Source organism: Mustela lutreola, chromosome 3 (genome assembly GCF_030435805.1).
Source record: "Mustela lutreola isolate mMusLut2 chromosome 3, mMusLut2.pri, whole genome shotgun sequence".
Lineage (NCBI taxonomy): Eukaryota > Metazoa > Chordata > Mammalia > Carnivora > Mustelidae > Mustela > Mustela lutreola.
In genome coordinates, this window is record NC_081292.1 from 145,849,468 (window position 1) to 145,864,228 (window position 14,761).

General features: G+C 40.1%; 1 protein-coding gene across 1 annotated transcript in view; it reads left to right on the forward strand.

Moving 5' to 3' along the window:
• Window positions 1-14,761, forward strand: part of LRP2 (LDL receptor related protein 2) — a 200,754-nt gene that overhangs the window by 168,068 nt on the left and 17,925 nt on the right. The window contains exons 62-67 of the mRNA XM_059167105.1: window positions 631-753; window positions 3,735-3,863; window positions 8,604-8,735; window positions 9,850-9,981; window positions 11,700-11,843; window positions 13,322-13,487. Of these exons, the coding sequence (XP_059023088.1) occupies window positions 631-753; window positions 3,735-3,863; window positions 8,604-8,735; window positions 9,850-9,981; window positions 11,700-11,843; window positions 13,322-13,487 (826 nt within the window). The remainder of the gene's footprint in view (window positions 1-630; window positions 754-3,734; window positions 3,864-8,603; window positions 8,736-9,849; window positions 9,982-11,699; window positions 11,844-13,321; window positions 13,488-14,761) is intronic.

The window sequence follows — 14,761 nt, forward strand, 5'->3', positions numbered from 1 at the left end:
TTAAATGTAAGAGGTAAGCACATTCAGGAAGGAAAGTCTGTCACCGTGTGAAATTTCATGCTCTGGAGGGTCAGTGACAACTGCAGTCAGAAAGATCACAGCAGCCTTCTTAATATTAGGATAAGTGTTCATGTATGGTCCCTTCCAGTCTCTCCAGCCTCATGGCTTGTCATTGTCCCCCTCATTCTGTGCTCTGGCTGCAGGGATTATAATTCAGGTCCAAACATGGGCTGTGCTCCTTCCTGACTTCAAATCTTCCCCCAGCCTCTTCTGATCTCTATCAGCACCACGTACCCTACCCCCAACTCCCACCCCTTGCCACCATAGATGCCATGATAGCAGGTCTGGTTTGTGGCTCTTCTCAAAGTTATAATTGAATGGTTAATTGGCAAAGTCTGTTTTCCTGTTAGAATGAAAGTTCTGTGAGTTCCAGGACTGTGTCTGTCTTGTTCTGCATCGTTTCTGGCTCCTAGCACAGTGACATGGTGTGTGCTGGATCCTCAAGGTGGATTTGTGGATTGGTTCATTGAATGAACAGATGAATGGATGAATGGAGCGAGCCTGGTGCTGGCACAAGAGCATTTAGATACTACTTCTACTCTCAACTTGCTTGTCTGTTTTGCCTTCCAGTGGATGTTTCCTGCGAATCACCGTACCGGTTCCGATGTGACAACAATCGCTGTATTTATAAGCATGAGCTGTGCAACCATGTGGATGACTGTGGAGATGGGAGCGATGAGAAGGAGGAGCAGTGTAAGCAAAGTGAAGACGAGGGAAAACTAAGGGCCCCAAGTCTTCTGCAGTTTGCAGAATGTACCTCTGGGATTTCAGTTTGTTTGGTAGAGGCTGAGCTGGGCCTACGGCTGCAGATCCCCTTTGACAATTGTTTTCCAGACCATATAAACACACTCACTACTCAAATACATCCCTCCCCTGCTTATTCCCGCCTCGTTGGAGCAAGTTGTCTAATTTTTTAGTCTTCATTTACGTAGTCAATAAGGGTTTTTTTGAGACATTGAGAACAAACACTAAATGCTAGTTGACTTACGCTTCACAAATTAATGGTTTATTTATTTTCAAAAATGAGTTTTGGTCACTCTTCAGCCTCGAGTTGCTAATTGTTAATCTAGGCACGGGAGCTGCTGAATGCTCAGCTGAAATGATCACGCTCAAAAAGGCAGCACCGGTGTTAACAGAGCTGGTCCTATGTGCATCTTTAAAGTGGAAATTCATTTCCCAGAAGAGTTAAATTCTGGATTATTTTAAGATAGAAGTTTCAAACCGGTGGTGTTAAATGTTACAGATACTGGAAGAAAAAAATCTGCGCATTCCCCTTGTGAGAATGTTTTAAAATCTGTCCATTGAAGGGGAGAGTTGATTAATTTGGGGGTAATTTATCTAGAGAAAAGTCAGTAAGAGAAATGATTTCCCCTGACTCCAATTACTTTTCTTCCTAAAAAGATGCTCTTTGGGAAAATTTAGATAAATGACTCATTTTTTTTCCATGTCCCATCCTTTGTATTGCTGTGGCCTTAGAATGCTCACCGACAGCTCTGTGTCAGAGAGGACGAGAACACTCTGGCGGCACTCTGGCTTGTACCTTCGTACCTACAGTATTTGGGTTCTTTTTGGCAGAGGTGGCCCTGTGGTTTTAACATCGTTCCTAGGTTTATTTGAGGCCTGGTACAAAAGGATGAAAACCAAGAAATAGGACATTTTAAAAATTTTGAGCAGGTTTCGCCTTCTCCCATTTTGTTTCCATTTCCCTTATTGCTCTTTCCCTTTCTTTCTTTCTTTCTTTTTTCTTTAATGGAGCAAGACAATTGGAGCATGTGGTCAAATTTGAGAGTGGATAAAAGGGGCAGTAAGCTTACTCTTCCCAAAGAATTGGATGTTAGAGGAATCACTGCTTGCCATCAAAATAGACAAACCACAACATTTCAGTGGCTTAAAGTAGCAGAGGTTGAATTTTTTTTCTTAAGATTGATTGATTTGAGAGAGACCATGAGGCAGAGAGGGGCAGAGGGACAGGGAAACCCCAGCAGACTCTGTGCTCAGCACAGAGCCCACTGCAGGGCTAGATCGCACAACTCGGAGATCATGACCTGAGCTGAAACCAAGACTTGGATGCCCAACCATCTGCACCAGCCAGGCGCCCTGGGAGCAGAGGTTGATGTAAAGTTTGATGAAGGTCAGGCAGTTCTCCATCCTGTAAGTATGTCACCTGCAACACGTAGTCTTCAAGGTTGCCAAGCAGGAGAAGACAGAAATGAAGGAAGCATGCAGATTTGTATTTTCCTGGGCATGGAAGTGATAGATCTTGCTTGTGCTTGTGATCCTTTGGTTGGAACTGGTCACAAGGTTCCAATCTCACTGCAGGGAAGTGCAGGGGTTTTTAATGAATACCAGTGATTTTGCCACAATTTAACCTTGTGTCACTAAGAATCCATTTATACTTTTCTTCCTATGCATAGAACACCCTGAACCTGTCCCCAAGGGACATGACTCATAGTCCCATTCAGTAACTGAAATCCAGGAGTCCTGGGTAATAGGCTTCAGTCCTGCTGTCAGTTGCAGACAAGGTTCCTCTTGGTTTGAAGAAATATAAACTAGTTAAACAAGTTTTATTTATGCCACTCTGCCCCTAAGAGATAGTAGTAGATCAGGGGAAGCATAATAGAAATAGATCCCATTGGGCAAGAAAGAATGAGAGACTCATCACATTCACCAGCCTCTAGCAGTTCCAGAGGACCAGTGGGCACGGCTGTTTCCTTTGAGACATAGCTTTTGAATCTGCTTATATCTTTGTTTTTCTCACGCACCTTTGTCTCAACTGATAATCGGTTACATTCAGCCCATCTAGGAAAATAGATGGGCCATTATTTCATCCAACTCAGAGGTTTTACTGGTTATTTGTGTCTCAAAGCCTTCTAAACTTCATAATCTCACTGTTCAGGATCTAAATGGAGTCAGCTTTTCCCACACATCAAATTGCTGGGCTTTATTTCTTTTCTGCTTATAAATCAACCGGCTCTTCCCTGAACTTTTTCTCTGATTGATACTCCCCTGCCAAACTCAGGTAATGGCAAGCAATGCACACTACTAGCATCCCGTTTTCTCATCTCTTTCCTTAGATCAGCAGGTTCAACAAGCAGGTGATCTGCAGGTGATCTGCTTTCCAATTTTTCCAAAGTGACACTTTCACCAAAGTCTTTGCCTTTGCATCATATGGGTCTCCATCTTTCCTATCTCCAATATCTCTTTCCTCATTGCTTGCCTCCTGACCATGAAGACAGCATCCCATAATTTACCTTTTTATTATGAAAGTACCTTACATTTTTACTATTCAGGGTATCTCATGCCACCTCTGCACCCAACACATTTGCAACTCTCAGGGGTGATACCTTATGAAGACTCACTTCTCACCCATGTAAAGCCCAGTGCATGTTGCCCAGCCCCTCCAACTTGTAGCTGGGCCACCTGAAACCCATGACTTCCAAGGTTGCCAAAGCGGGAGACACAGAAGCTTTAATTGCTTCAGTCATATCACTTCCTACTCGTAGCCCATTGGCCAGAACTAGTCACATGGTTCCAACACAACTGCAAGGGAGACGGAAATGTAGGGAAGCACAGGCTTACCTGTGAGCAGTAACTGTCTGCCACAAAGGGAAGCATCTTGTTCCACAGAAGAGAAAGTTTTGACTTTGACTTGAACTTCTGTTCTTAAATTACAGGTTTAGCTTCAACCTCTAGACCTTGTACAGAAAACGAATTTAAGTGTAGCAATGGACATTGCATTTCACAGTCTCTTGTATGCGATGATGTTGATGATTGTGGTGACCATTTTGATGAAACTGGTTGCAGTAAGTAAATATTGATTATTGTATTTCATCGTAATAACTCGGGTTTACCTAACAAGAGTGTGCAATAACGTAAGAACATGATAACCACATATTTCTCTTTATTTTGTGCTCTGAATTGCAATCAAGCCTGTAGCTATCTGTTATTGAGCACGTACTCTGTACCAGACATTGTGCTAAACACTACAAGGATTATCTCATTTTACCCTTGTAACAACCCCATGAGCTGAGAATGTTCACCAAATTTTTTAAAAAGATTTGTTTATTTATATGAGAGGGAGAGAGAATGGGGGTGGGGAGGGGCAAAGTGAGAGGAAGAGAGAAACCCAAGCAAACTCTGTGCTAGGTGCAGAGCCGGACGTGGGGCTCCATCTTACGACCCTGAGATCATGACCTGAGCTAAACCCAAGAGTTAGATGCTTAACCAGCTGTGCTAGCCAGGTGCCCCTGAAGTATTTTTTTTAATGAGGAAACTGGCTTGCAGGTATGAAAAACCTGCATGTCTTTTTGCCATCAAGAGGCTGAGGATTTAAACTCTGATCTGCCTAACTCCAGAGCATCTCCCCCCAGTTAACTAGGTGCCTCCCAGCACCTTAAAGCTGTGTATTGTGTTTACTAGTCTGCATATTTTTTTCCGCCTTAAGCCAAATGCAGTATCCTTCAGCACTAAGGGGAAAAGCTTAACCCCATAAAGATGGAGTTGTCAGGAGGAACATTTATTTTTAGTTTTAAAGTAGAGGGACTACTTTGTGTAGGAAAAAGATAAGGAACACAAGGAGTGGTTCTAGTTCAGTGTTGTGATGGAAATGTTGGAATGGCATGTTAATTCACACCTTTTTAGTCCTTTAGAGCTCTTAGGAAATCCTTGCACATACATTATCTAATTTGTCACTCAAACAAACCCCACTGGGTTACTACTACTATGTCTTATCTGTATAAATAATCTCAGAGAGCTTAAGAAGTTGCTTGAGGTCATACAGTGTGGCAGAGGCAGAATTTGAATAGTCTTGTGACTCCAGGTGACTAGAGCTGGCATCTAGTTTCTTTGGCCACTACCTGTGCCCCTTTGGGCATCAATTGACCTCTCCTGGCCTCAGTTGCTTCATAGGAAAACCAAAAAAAGTTCTTCAGACTCTAGGAGCCCATGACTTAGTCATCTTAGCTCCACATATTTTTTAACTTCTTGGGCTTTAATGTTTTTTTTCCTGAGGCTTCCCAGTGATTTCCGGGCAACTTTTCTCCTGTGTGAGTTACAAAGGAGGGTAACTAATTGATCATTAATGCATTGATTTGTCCTTTATTTTACGCACTTGCCTAGTGGACCTTGGAATTTTTAATTTAATTTAATTTTATTTTATTTTTAGATTTTATTTATTTATTTATTTATCAGAGAGAGGGGGGGAGAGAGCGAGCACAGGCAGACAGAATGGCAGGCAGAGGCAGAGGGAGAAGCAGGCTCCCTGCTGAGCAAGGAGCCTGATGTGGAACTCCCATCCGAGGATGCTGGGATCATGACCTGAGCCGAAGGCAGCTGCTTAACCAACTGAGCCACCCAGGCGTCCCGGGGCTTGGAATTTTTGACATAGCAATGTGACTTGATTAAATATTTAAAAATGCATGATCATGACAGGATTTGCAAAACTGGGTGTTAGATTTGAGTTCTGGTGCTGCGACGGATAAGTAAGCTGTTCCAAGAGTTTGGAGTATTTTCTAGTTGGGCTTGGGTCAAACCTTAGTTCCTCTTTTAGTTAGCCATTTAAAAAGCTTAACAATTGACTACAGTCCTTTTAATTCAAATAACATTCGATTGAAAGCAGGACTTATTTAAAGAAATAAGTAGCATAGGTATTAATTTAAGGTATAGAAATAGCATTTGTTTTTAGGTATTAAGTGAATATGTGATATTGTATCAGTCTTACTGCTGTGGGTCGATAATTTGAGACACAGAATTCTTATTTAATAATACCAGTTCTTGGGGCACCTGGGTGGCTTAGTGGTTGAAGCCTCTGCCTTTTGCTCAGGTCATGACCTCAGGTCCTGGGATCAAGTCCTTCATCGGGCTCTCTGCTTGGCAGGGAGCCTGCTTCCCCCACTCTCTCTGCCTGCCTCTCTGCCTGCCTCTCTGCCTACTTGTGATCTCTCTGTATGTCAAATAAATAAATAAAATCCTTTTAAAAAATAAAATAAGATACCATTTCTTGGATGCTACTAATCCCCTTGCCTTTCTCCTCTTCTTACTATTTAAACAGGATCTCTGATGTACGGTGCATATGTTTGCTTTTTAAAAAGTATTTTAAAATCAGGAAAGGAAAGATACGAATATTTTTAGAATGTCATATGTTTGGGTTTGGATATGATCTGTTGTTTGTGGATTAAGATGGTGATTGTTACTGAAATAAGTCATAAGTTCCTCATATTTGGGGAAGAATCTTACAGTGTTAAATGGTTTCTGCTCTTGTTTGAAGGACTCTTGTTTCATAAGAGTGTAACTCACTCAGGGGGGCACTTGGTCCAGAAATATTTATTTCCTGGGATCTTTAGTCATGTTGTAGATTTTAGAGCTAGGAGAAGATTATAGAGTCTAACATGCACATGAGACCCAAGGAGGTTATGTGACTGTCTAAAGGCTATCCAAGAATATAAAACAGGCCATATTTATTAACATTATAGAGGAGACATCACTACCAACCTTACAGAAATTTAAAAGATTATAAGGGAATAGTATGAGAAACTTCACGTCAAGAAATTAGACAAATGACCAAATTCTTAGAAAGCCAGAAAGCAGTGAAGTTGACTCTGAAGAAATAAAAAAATCTAGATAGATTTATTTAGCAATGTGTAGTTCTTAAGAGCTAAACTGAGGTTTTCATGTATATGCTTTGAAGTTTGAGCTCCAAGGGCAGCATTTCATTGAATGCTCTTGTGCTTTATTTTGTGATTTTTTTTCTTTTTTGAAACTCAGTGTTTTTAGGGTATTCAAACCATATATACTTAAATATCCTTAAAGGATCCTCATTTCCTACTGTAGGAGACAGACAGATATAAGTCTGTTTTGCTTGGGAAGAAATGAGCAGGAGATACTACAGTCTCATTGGCTAAAATATTCAGAAGTCTGTGACCTAGAGATATTTTATTTGAAATGCAGATAAAGCTTAAATCCTTTATGGGGATAATCACCACACTTCCCCCACCTTGGCCTCCATTATCACTCATTAGGTGTGTTCATCTTTGTCTGCTTCCTTGTAAGATCTAGGTTTGAGGGTAGATGGAGACTCAGGATAGAAGAAGCAAACTTACAATAATAACAAAAATGAAAGCCAGATGGCTTTGACAGATATTGGCAGAGATAAGAACTCAGGGCAGTGATAAGCAGTGAAGTGTGAGGATGGAATCTGAAATGTTAAAAGTCTGTCCTGGAGTGTCTGGACCCCAGGATAGCACAGATAACAAGAGTCATTCATATAAGCCCTATAAAAATGAACCATTGTTGAATTTTTTCTTTGTATTGCGAAAGCTGTGAAATCCAGAAAATATATTGATGATCAAAAGTAAAAATCACTGGACTCCCATAACTAAAAGCAAACTAATCTTAAGTTTGGTGTACTTCATTGTCTTTCTTTGCACATATACGTGCAAAAATGAATTCTTAATATTAAAAAATTTAAAGATATATTCTATATTTAGTATTACTATATTTCCCTCCATTTTTGTTAATAGATATTTTCCATGTAGATCATAACTCATTGATTGTAAGATGCATATTTATTTTCACATTTAAATATCTCTGAAACAAGAATAGTTCTTCAATTGATAACATGCCAGAGTGTAAGTCCCAGAGTGTTTCCATTTTAGCATTATATAAAATAGGGCATCAATGGTGTCTTACTTGGGTTTGATAAAACACAGTAAACGGTAATTGTTCAAGTTGTTTTCAGAATTTTATCAACAATTTATAATCCTTAAACATAAATTATAGTATACCTTTTTTATTCCTTTTTGAGGGAAAATGCATTAATGTGGAATAGCTGTATAATAAAGTGAGTATTTTTAAAGTCCTTGATTCATACATGTTGTTGTGAAATTTCTTCCCATGTGTGCCACTTTATGGTTCTTACAGCAGTTAGATGACTGATAACTATATGCATGTTACTGTGCCCTGGCCAACACTTGGTATGTGTACACATACCTCAGTTGGTCGTCTTACAACATTATAATTTCCTCCTGTTTGTTATGTTGCTTTAAACTGTACCATTGTTCTTTATTACACACATAACAGGATATATATTACACATACTACATCTATCTTAATCCCTATTTCATATATATGTATACATACACATATATGTATGTATGTATGTATACACATATGAACCATCTGCATCATACATGTGCATGTATACATACATGTATATATGTGTGCGTACACATGTATGTATGTATGTATGTATGTATGTAGCAGATGGTTACAGTTGTAAAGAGCCCCAGACTTCATAGTTCTGCACTCTGGAATTGGATGCTCTGGGAAGCCTAGCAGTGCTGAGTATAGTGGGAAGATTGTCTCAAGCATCTAACATTATATACAATTACATAAATGGCATTTGCCCCATTGCCAGATATCTGAATATACAGAAGCCTTCAGTCTTCTACAAAGACTTACGGAAAGGGATGATCTTGAGATGTCTTACAGTAGACTGTAGGTAGATTTATACCTTTTATTTGTAATGCTAAGATTGTTTTTCCCAGACACAGGAAAAGAAAGATCATGTGCAGAGAATCTATGTGAACAAAACTGTACACAGTTAAGTGAAGGAGGCTTTATCTGCTCCTGTAGACCTGGGTTTGAAGCCAGTATGTTGGACAGAAACTCCTGTGACGGTAAGTATATTTACTCCAATTCCCATTAGGAGATGCTCATACGTCAGGTTATCTACTCATTCCCTTTTATTAAACCACTGTTTTATTCCCTTAATGGGGCTAAACTCTTAGTTCTAGTTCATTAAAATACTTAAGTGCACAAATAATTATACTGTTAGAGGGTGATGATCAGTTCTGAATGAGAGTGTAAGCTGTAATTCAAGACGTATATAACCTGTGATGACAAATGTTAAGATTTTGTGTCTTAATTTCTTGGGTCATGGAACAAAAAACAAAACGCAATACTCAGGGATGCAAGTTACCTTTGTTCCATGCTCTCTTGCCAATCCCTAGCAGATGGCTAGGCAGTAATGTCTGTGGAATTGATAAGACTCACAAAGTGTTAAGAAGCAATGCCTGCTTATTTTATCAGTGTGGGAGATCAGATTTTTAAAAAATAAAGTTTTACTTTCTTCATCAAAGTCCAAAGTCCAATAGCACACCTACTTTATTTATTATACATCTACTTTATTACACACCTACTTAGGCCAGACGTAAGTGAGATCTAAGGTATGGAGTTGGAAGGTAGCTTATCAAGATGGTAAGGAATGAATAGGATTTCATTATTTGAATTTGCTCTTTCTAACTCATGACGTGTCATGCTCAGGTGACTGAGAGAGTTCTTTCAGAAGCTGAAGCTTAAGAACTCAGTGAAGAAACCGAATGAAAAAAAGTCCCCCTCCTGAAGCTAGTTAGGCCAAGGGAAGTGATATACCAAACAACACCAACATCCAGCAGCTTTCCAAAAGTGAATGTTTTGCTTTGCTGTTGGCACAGAATCACTCTGTTGTAGTTGAACCCTGTCTTCATCACTTATTAGCTTTGGGACTTCGGGTTTAGGCATAGTCCATATTGCAGAGTCATTTTGGAGAATTAAATGAGCCACAAACATGAAAAGCATGTGAAACAATGTCTGAAGCTTAGGAAGTGCTCCACAAATGATCGCATCATTGCCTGTCTTCCTCTGCAGCCTTCTCCGGCTTCATTGCTTATGACTTTGGATTTCAGTAGAGGCAGGGCCTGGAAGGAATGGTTGGGAGCAGATGTTGCATATTTGCTTTTGTTTTATCTGCAGACATCAATGAATGTGAGCAATTTGGGGTTTGTCCCCAGAACTGCCAGAATACCAAAGGAAGTTATGAGTGTTCCTGTGCGGAAGGCTTCAGGTCTGTGAGTGACCAGTATGGAAAACGATGCGCAGCTGATGGTATGATGGGTTCATGTTGGGATTAATCAGTTGACTTTCAGAGAACTAAATGCTGATGAGTTCAATAGACCAGAAAGTGAACTTCAGACTCCAAAAGTCTTATTTTTAATTCACCAGCTACTTGTCCTCCAGTGCTCATCCAGGCTCTTCTCTCTCCTCTCCTGCCAGATTAAAACAATAACTGCAATACTGCAACAGATATGCAGGAATTAAAATAGGAGTCAGTATTGTTTATTGTTCTGGGCTTAGGCTCTTGTCCGCCTTGATAAAACTTCAAAAAGTGAACAAGATGTCGTCTTCCAGAATATTCAGACAACAAAAGCTTGCCTAGAGAGTGGTAGGGTGGTGGTCAACAGAAGGAAATTAATGAAGCCCTCCAGCTCCCACTGTAAGATCAAGGTTTGAGGCCCTGTGATTCAGGATGTGTTACATTCAGTCAGGGCAAATCAAGGACATTGTGTTGATAAATTTTTTTGATTGTTCATGGGCTGCCGATCACAGGTGGAGGGAGCATGGCTCATTAATAACTTCAATCACTAGTTCTGCATTTTGGGTTAATGCTGGTATCTGAGAGTCAGGCCTGATAGAAGGCAGTAGTAAGTACTAGATAGAAATGACAAAAGACTACGTGGCAGAAGTTTTATATAGTCCAAATTTCCAGAGGTCTGATCTAAATCAGGATATCCCCGTCAGGGGGTATAGGTCTTTATGAGTCTTACAGATTTGAAGTTTGTGCTAGAGTTTAAAGAACATGATATGGAAGATAAGAAAATAACATTTTACTTTGCAAATTAAGGTTAAAATGGCTGTCCAAGTTCTTCATACAAATTGGGTTTTAAAGCATACATCTGACAAGCATTCTTAAATTGTTTTACCCCCCGCCCCCAAACATTTTGACAGTGAATGAAAACTCGGGTAAAGGCATTTGAGCAATTGGTCTGGTAATTAGGCAGCCAATTAAAAACTAGTTAACTAACTCCTTTTAACTAAGGAGATGACTGAAATAAATGCTCATGGTCATATAAAACACAATGCCAAGACAGAAGAAATATATAAAGTGAACTTTCAAAAGTTACTTAAATGAGATTCGATTGACCTTATGCAAGTAAATTAAATTTTAAAATTATAGACCGTGCACCTCAGGATGAGTCACCATTGAAATCGCTACTTTGTGTGAGAACAAGAACAAGCTGTTTTTTTGTCATTAGCTGAGAGATAAATTGAGTCGTGGAGCCGATTACCTGCTAAAAGAATCCAAATCTGTCAGTAAAGAATAAGAAATGAGGACATTCTGGTAAACTTCTGGTATCACTCTACATAACTGTGTTTCTTCCATCAGATTGTCTGCAACCTTGTCTGTTTCATTGTCAGTGAATAAGGGCAAAAAATCAGGGGAAAAGAGAGACTCTGTGGGGGTCTCCGTCCTGTCTTGTTCTAAACCATTACCTACAGAGGACAAAGAAGAAAGAAGTGATAACATCCCTAACAGAAACACTAGCTTTCCACCTGAGAATGGAGACAAGAATGTCCAGTCACAGATTTTGCACCCCAGTTGGTAGTCGTTAGTTCCGTTGATGAGCAGAGGTAGTCAGATTCCTATAAAAACTCGTGTTTTTTTTAAAGGTGGGAGGATACTTACTATTTTATATCTGCTTCATTTTAAAGAAGAGTTCAGATAGAATTCAAAGAAATATAACCGCCCTTGTCTTTTTTAATAGGTAGCCCTCCTTTGTTGCTACTGCCTGAAAACGTACGAATTCGCAAATACAATCTCTCATCTGAGAGGTTCTCAGATTATCTTGAAGGCGAGGAACGTATTCAGACTCTTGATTATGATTGGGACCCCGAAGGCATAGGTCTCAGTGAGTATGAACTTTGGCAGCTGCCGTTGATATTAATTGAATTACAAGGTTTTAAACTTTAGGGCATCTGATTTTTAGTGAGTAAATTTTGTTGCATGAGTGGAGGATAGAGCTCCTCCTATCCAGTGTGCTCAGGACGCCTTAATTTGGCCATGTGTCCCGGCAAAACATTCTCAAGTTTTAACCGAATCTTCTCCCATCTCTGGGGACTATCCTTTTAGGACCACCTCATATCCCTTTGTTTACTATTTCTTCATCTCTGCTCATGAAGGGATTGTTCTCCCCTATCCCTGTACCCTTCAAAATTTCTACTCAAACTTCAAAGACTCGGTTCAAATGTCCCCTCCTCTGATATCTTCTATAACCCTTCCTGGGCACAGTTCCATAATTGCTCACTGGGTGAGCCTGTAGGGTTTTATACATGCTTTCACTAAAGCACCTGTTAACATTGAGTTACAGGCATCCACATAATTTTCTCCCTGTACCTTAACCATGGGCTCTTTGGAGGTAGGATTGAATCTTACTCAATTCTGCAGGGCTACCATCTGACCCAACATCTGACCCAGCATCTGACCCAGCATCTGACCCAACAGTGTATGTGCTGGTTGCTTGAGGTCTTTAGTTCAGTGAATGAAAACATGAAAAATGTTTATTGTTGAGTCTCTCATGGCTCTCTGGTGTGTGTGGGAGATGGTAATGGGGCAGGAATCAGAAAACTCATCTTAGATGCCTCTTTCCCTCATGTACTGAGCTTTATAACTAAATAATTGTAACGATTATAACAATTCTCTGGTTCTCCTTTTCTTAACTGTAAAATAAGAACAGTAATCTTGTCTGCCTGCCTCCCTGGAGAGTTCTTTAAAGATCAAATGAGATAATAGGTGTGAAAATGTTTTGCAAACTAGCAGTAACTATGCTATGTAAGATTTATTATGGCTGTGTTTTCACACTCGTTTACATGATGCAGTAAACTTTTCAAGAATGGCAAACACCTAGGAAGGTATATCTTTTCTTAAAAAGTCTGCCTTAAAAGTTGCAGTCTTCCTATGCATTTTAAGATGCCTGCTGTCCACTTTCCTTTGGTGTACACACAAAATAGGACTTCTCATCTACATAGCTCCTTTACTGTAAGTTATTGACTAACCTGCCCCTGGCTTATCTATACATTTCATTTGGGAAACTAGAACTTGAGAGTAAATACAGACTCTTGGCTGAAATGTATTTTAGTAAGTTGCCTTTGAAATAGAGACACCCAAGTCTGTATCAATAAGCTATCAGTTGAAGTATTTGTAGTTAGTAGCTCAAGTATGATGTCCTGAGGTTTGATCAGATCAGTATAATTGAATTATTTGTCTTATAGGAACAATGAGGAAGTAGAGATGTCAGTAAATGAACAACAGTTGACCTACTTAGACCCCCATTTCCTCCCTTATCTGATGTCCTTAACATGAAACTCAACTGTGTGTCTTGCCTTGCAGGTGTTGTGTATTATACTGTGCTAGGGCATGGCTCTGATTCTGGAGCTATCAAACGTGCCTACATCCCCAACTTTGAATCTGGTACTAATAATCCTGTGTCGAAAGTTAACCTGAACCTGAAATCCATAATGGAACCAAATGGGTTAGCAGTGGACTGGGTTGGAAGGTAAGTTTAGTGGCATTCCTCTCTTGTCTCTTCTGTTATCCTGGCCAGACCCCCTACAGCTTGTCATAAGCTGTACAGTGAGTTATAAGCTGGCCCAGATAAGGGTAGCCCTCAGCGCTGGTGCAACTGTGTGATGCCTGGGCTTGGCGTATCTAGCTCCCTCTGCCACCTCTGCTTATCCCAAGGTGTCAAATAAACATTATCATTTCCTATATTCTGTGGATGCCATGGAAAGGTTTGGGAGCGCACCAAGGTCAAGATCTCATATTATATCCAGGAGAGCGTTCTTGCCAACAAAGTTTTGGATTCCCAAATCAGAACTCTCAGTATGGCAGCACTAGCCATTTTGTGAGGAAGTGGAACAGCCTCCAGTCCTACCAGCAAGGCAGTTGAGATGAAACATTTTTCTCTATGGTAATTATTTTGAGGGGCAGCAATCCACATCCTGTGTTTTCAGCAGGGCTGTTTCGTCTGAACAGATTGGAAATTTGACTTTCCTGTTTAATGTTTGGTTTTGAGTTCATAGTGGTGTCAGCTTTGTTCTGCTCTTTCAGATTTTCTAGAACCCCAGGGACCAGAGCCAGACATTCTGTGTGATCCCTAAATATGAACCTTAAGTAGGATACAGGAGATGTAAACTGATGTGGAAAAGTTCATAAGCTCCTTCTTCAAGAAAGAGCCTTGCATCAGGAGTGACATTTATGGGAAAGGGATTACATTAGGATCTGAGCTCAAACATTTATTGAATTCCCCATGTCCTTGAAAATGAAGGAATAATGAAAATATGTTTGAGAGGAAAGGCTCAGGGGCTTGTTGCCCTCTGGGATAATGGAGAGTCATTTACAGCATAAATTAATTTTCACCTTTTAACAAACTTGTCTGGTGCTTCTGGAAGACTTGAGCATCTCTGAAGAAGTTAATTAGGTCCCTGCTGTGCCCACAGGCTATCAGGGCACTCATTTCAGTGTTTTCTGTCAGAAATCAAGGCCTTTGGAGAGTCAGTAACTTGAAACTCTAGACTTCAGCACTTCCTTCTGAAAATCAACCAGGCAATTCATGTTTGAAGTTTCACTTCTTTCTTAGCCTTCATGAGTGAGTGCGTGAAGAAACTGATGGAAATCTTTCTGCTTGTACGGGACTGAGACCTGCAGGATAGTGGAACAGGGCAGGATGGCCTTGCTGAGTTTGTTATTTTGGAAAGGCTATTTCCACTCATTCCTGGAGCTGATGCCGGACTGCTGCTGATGCCAGTGGTGCTCTTCATTAAGCAGAAG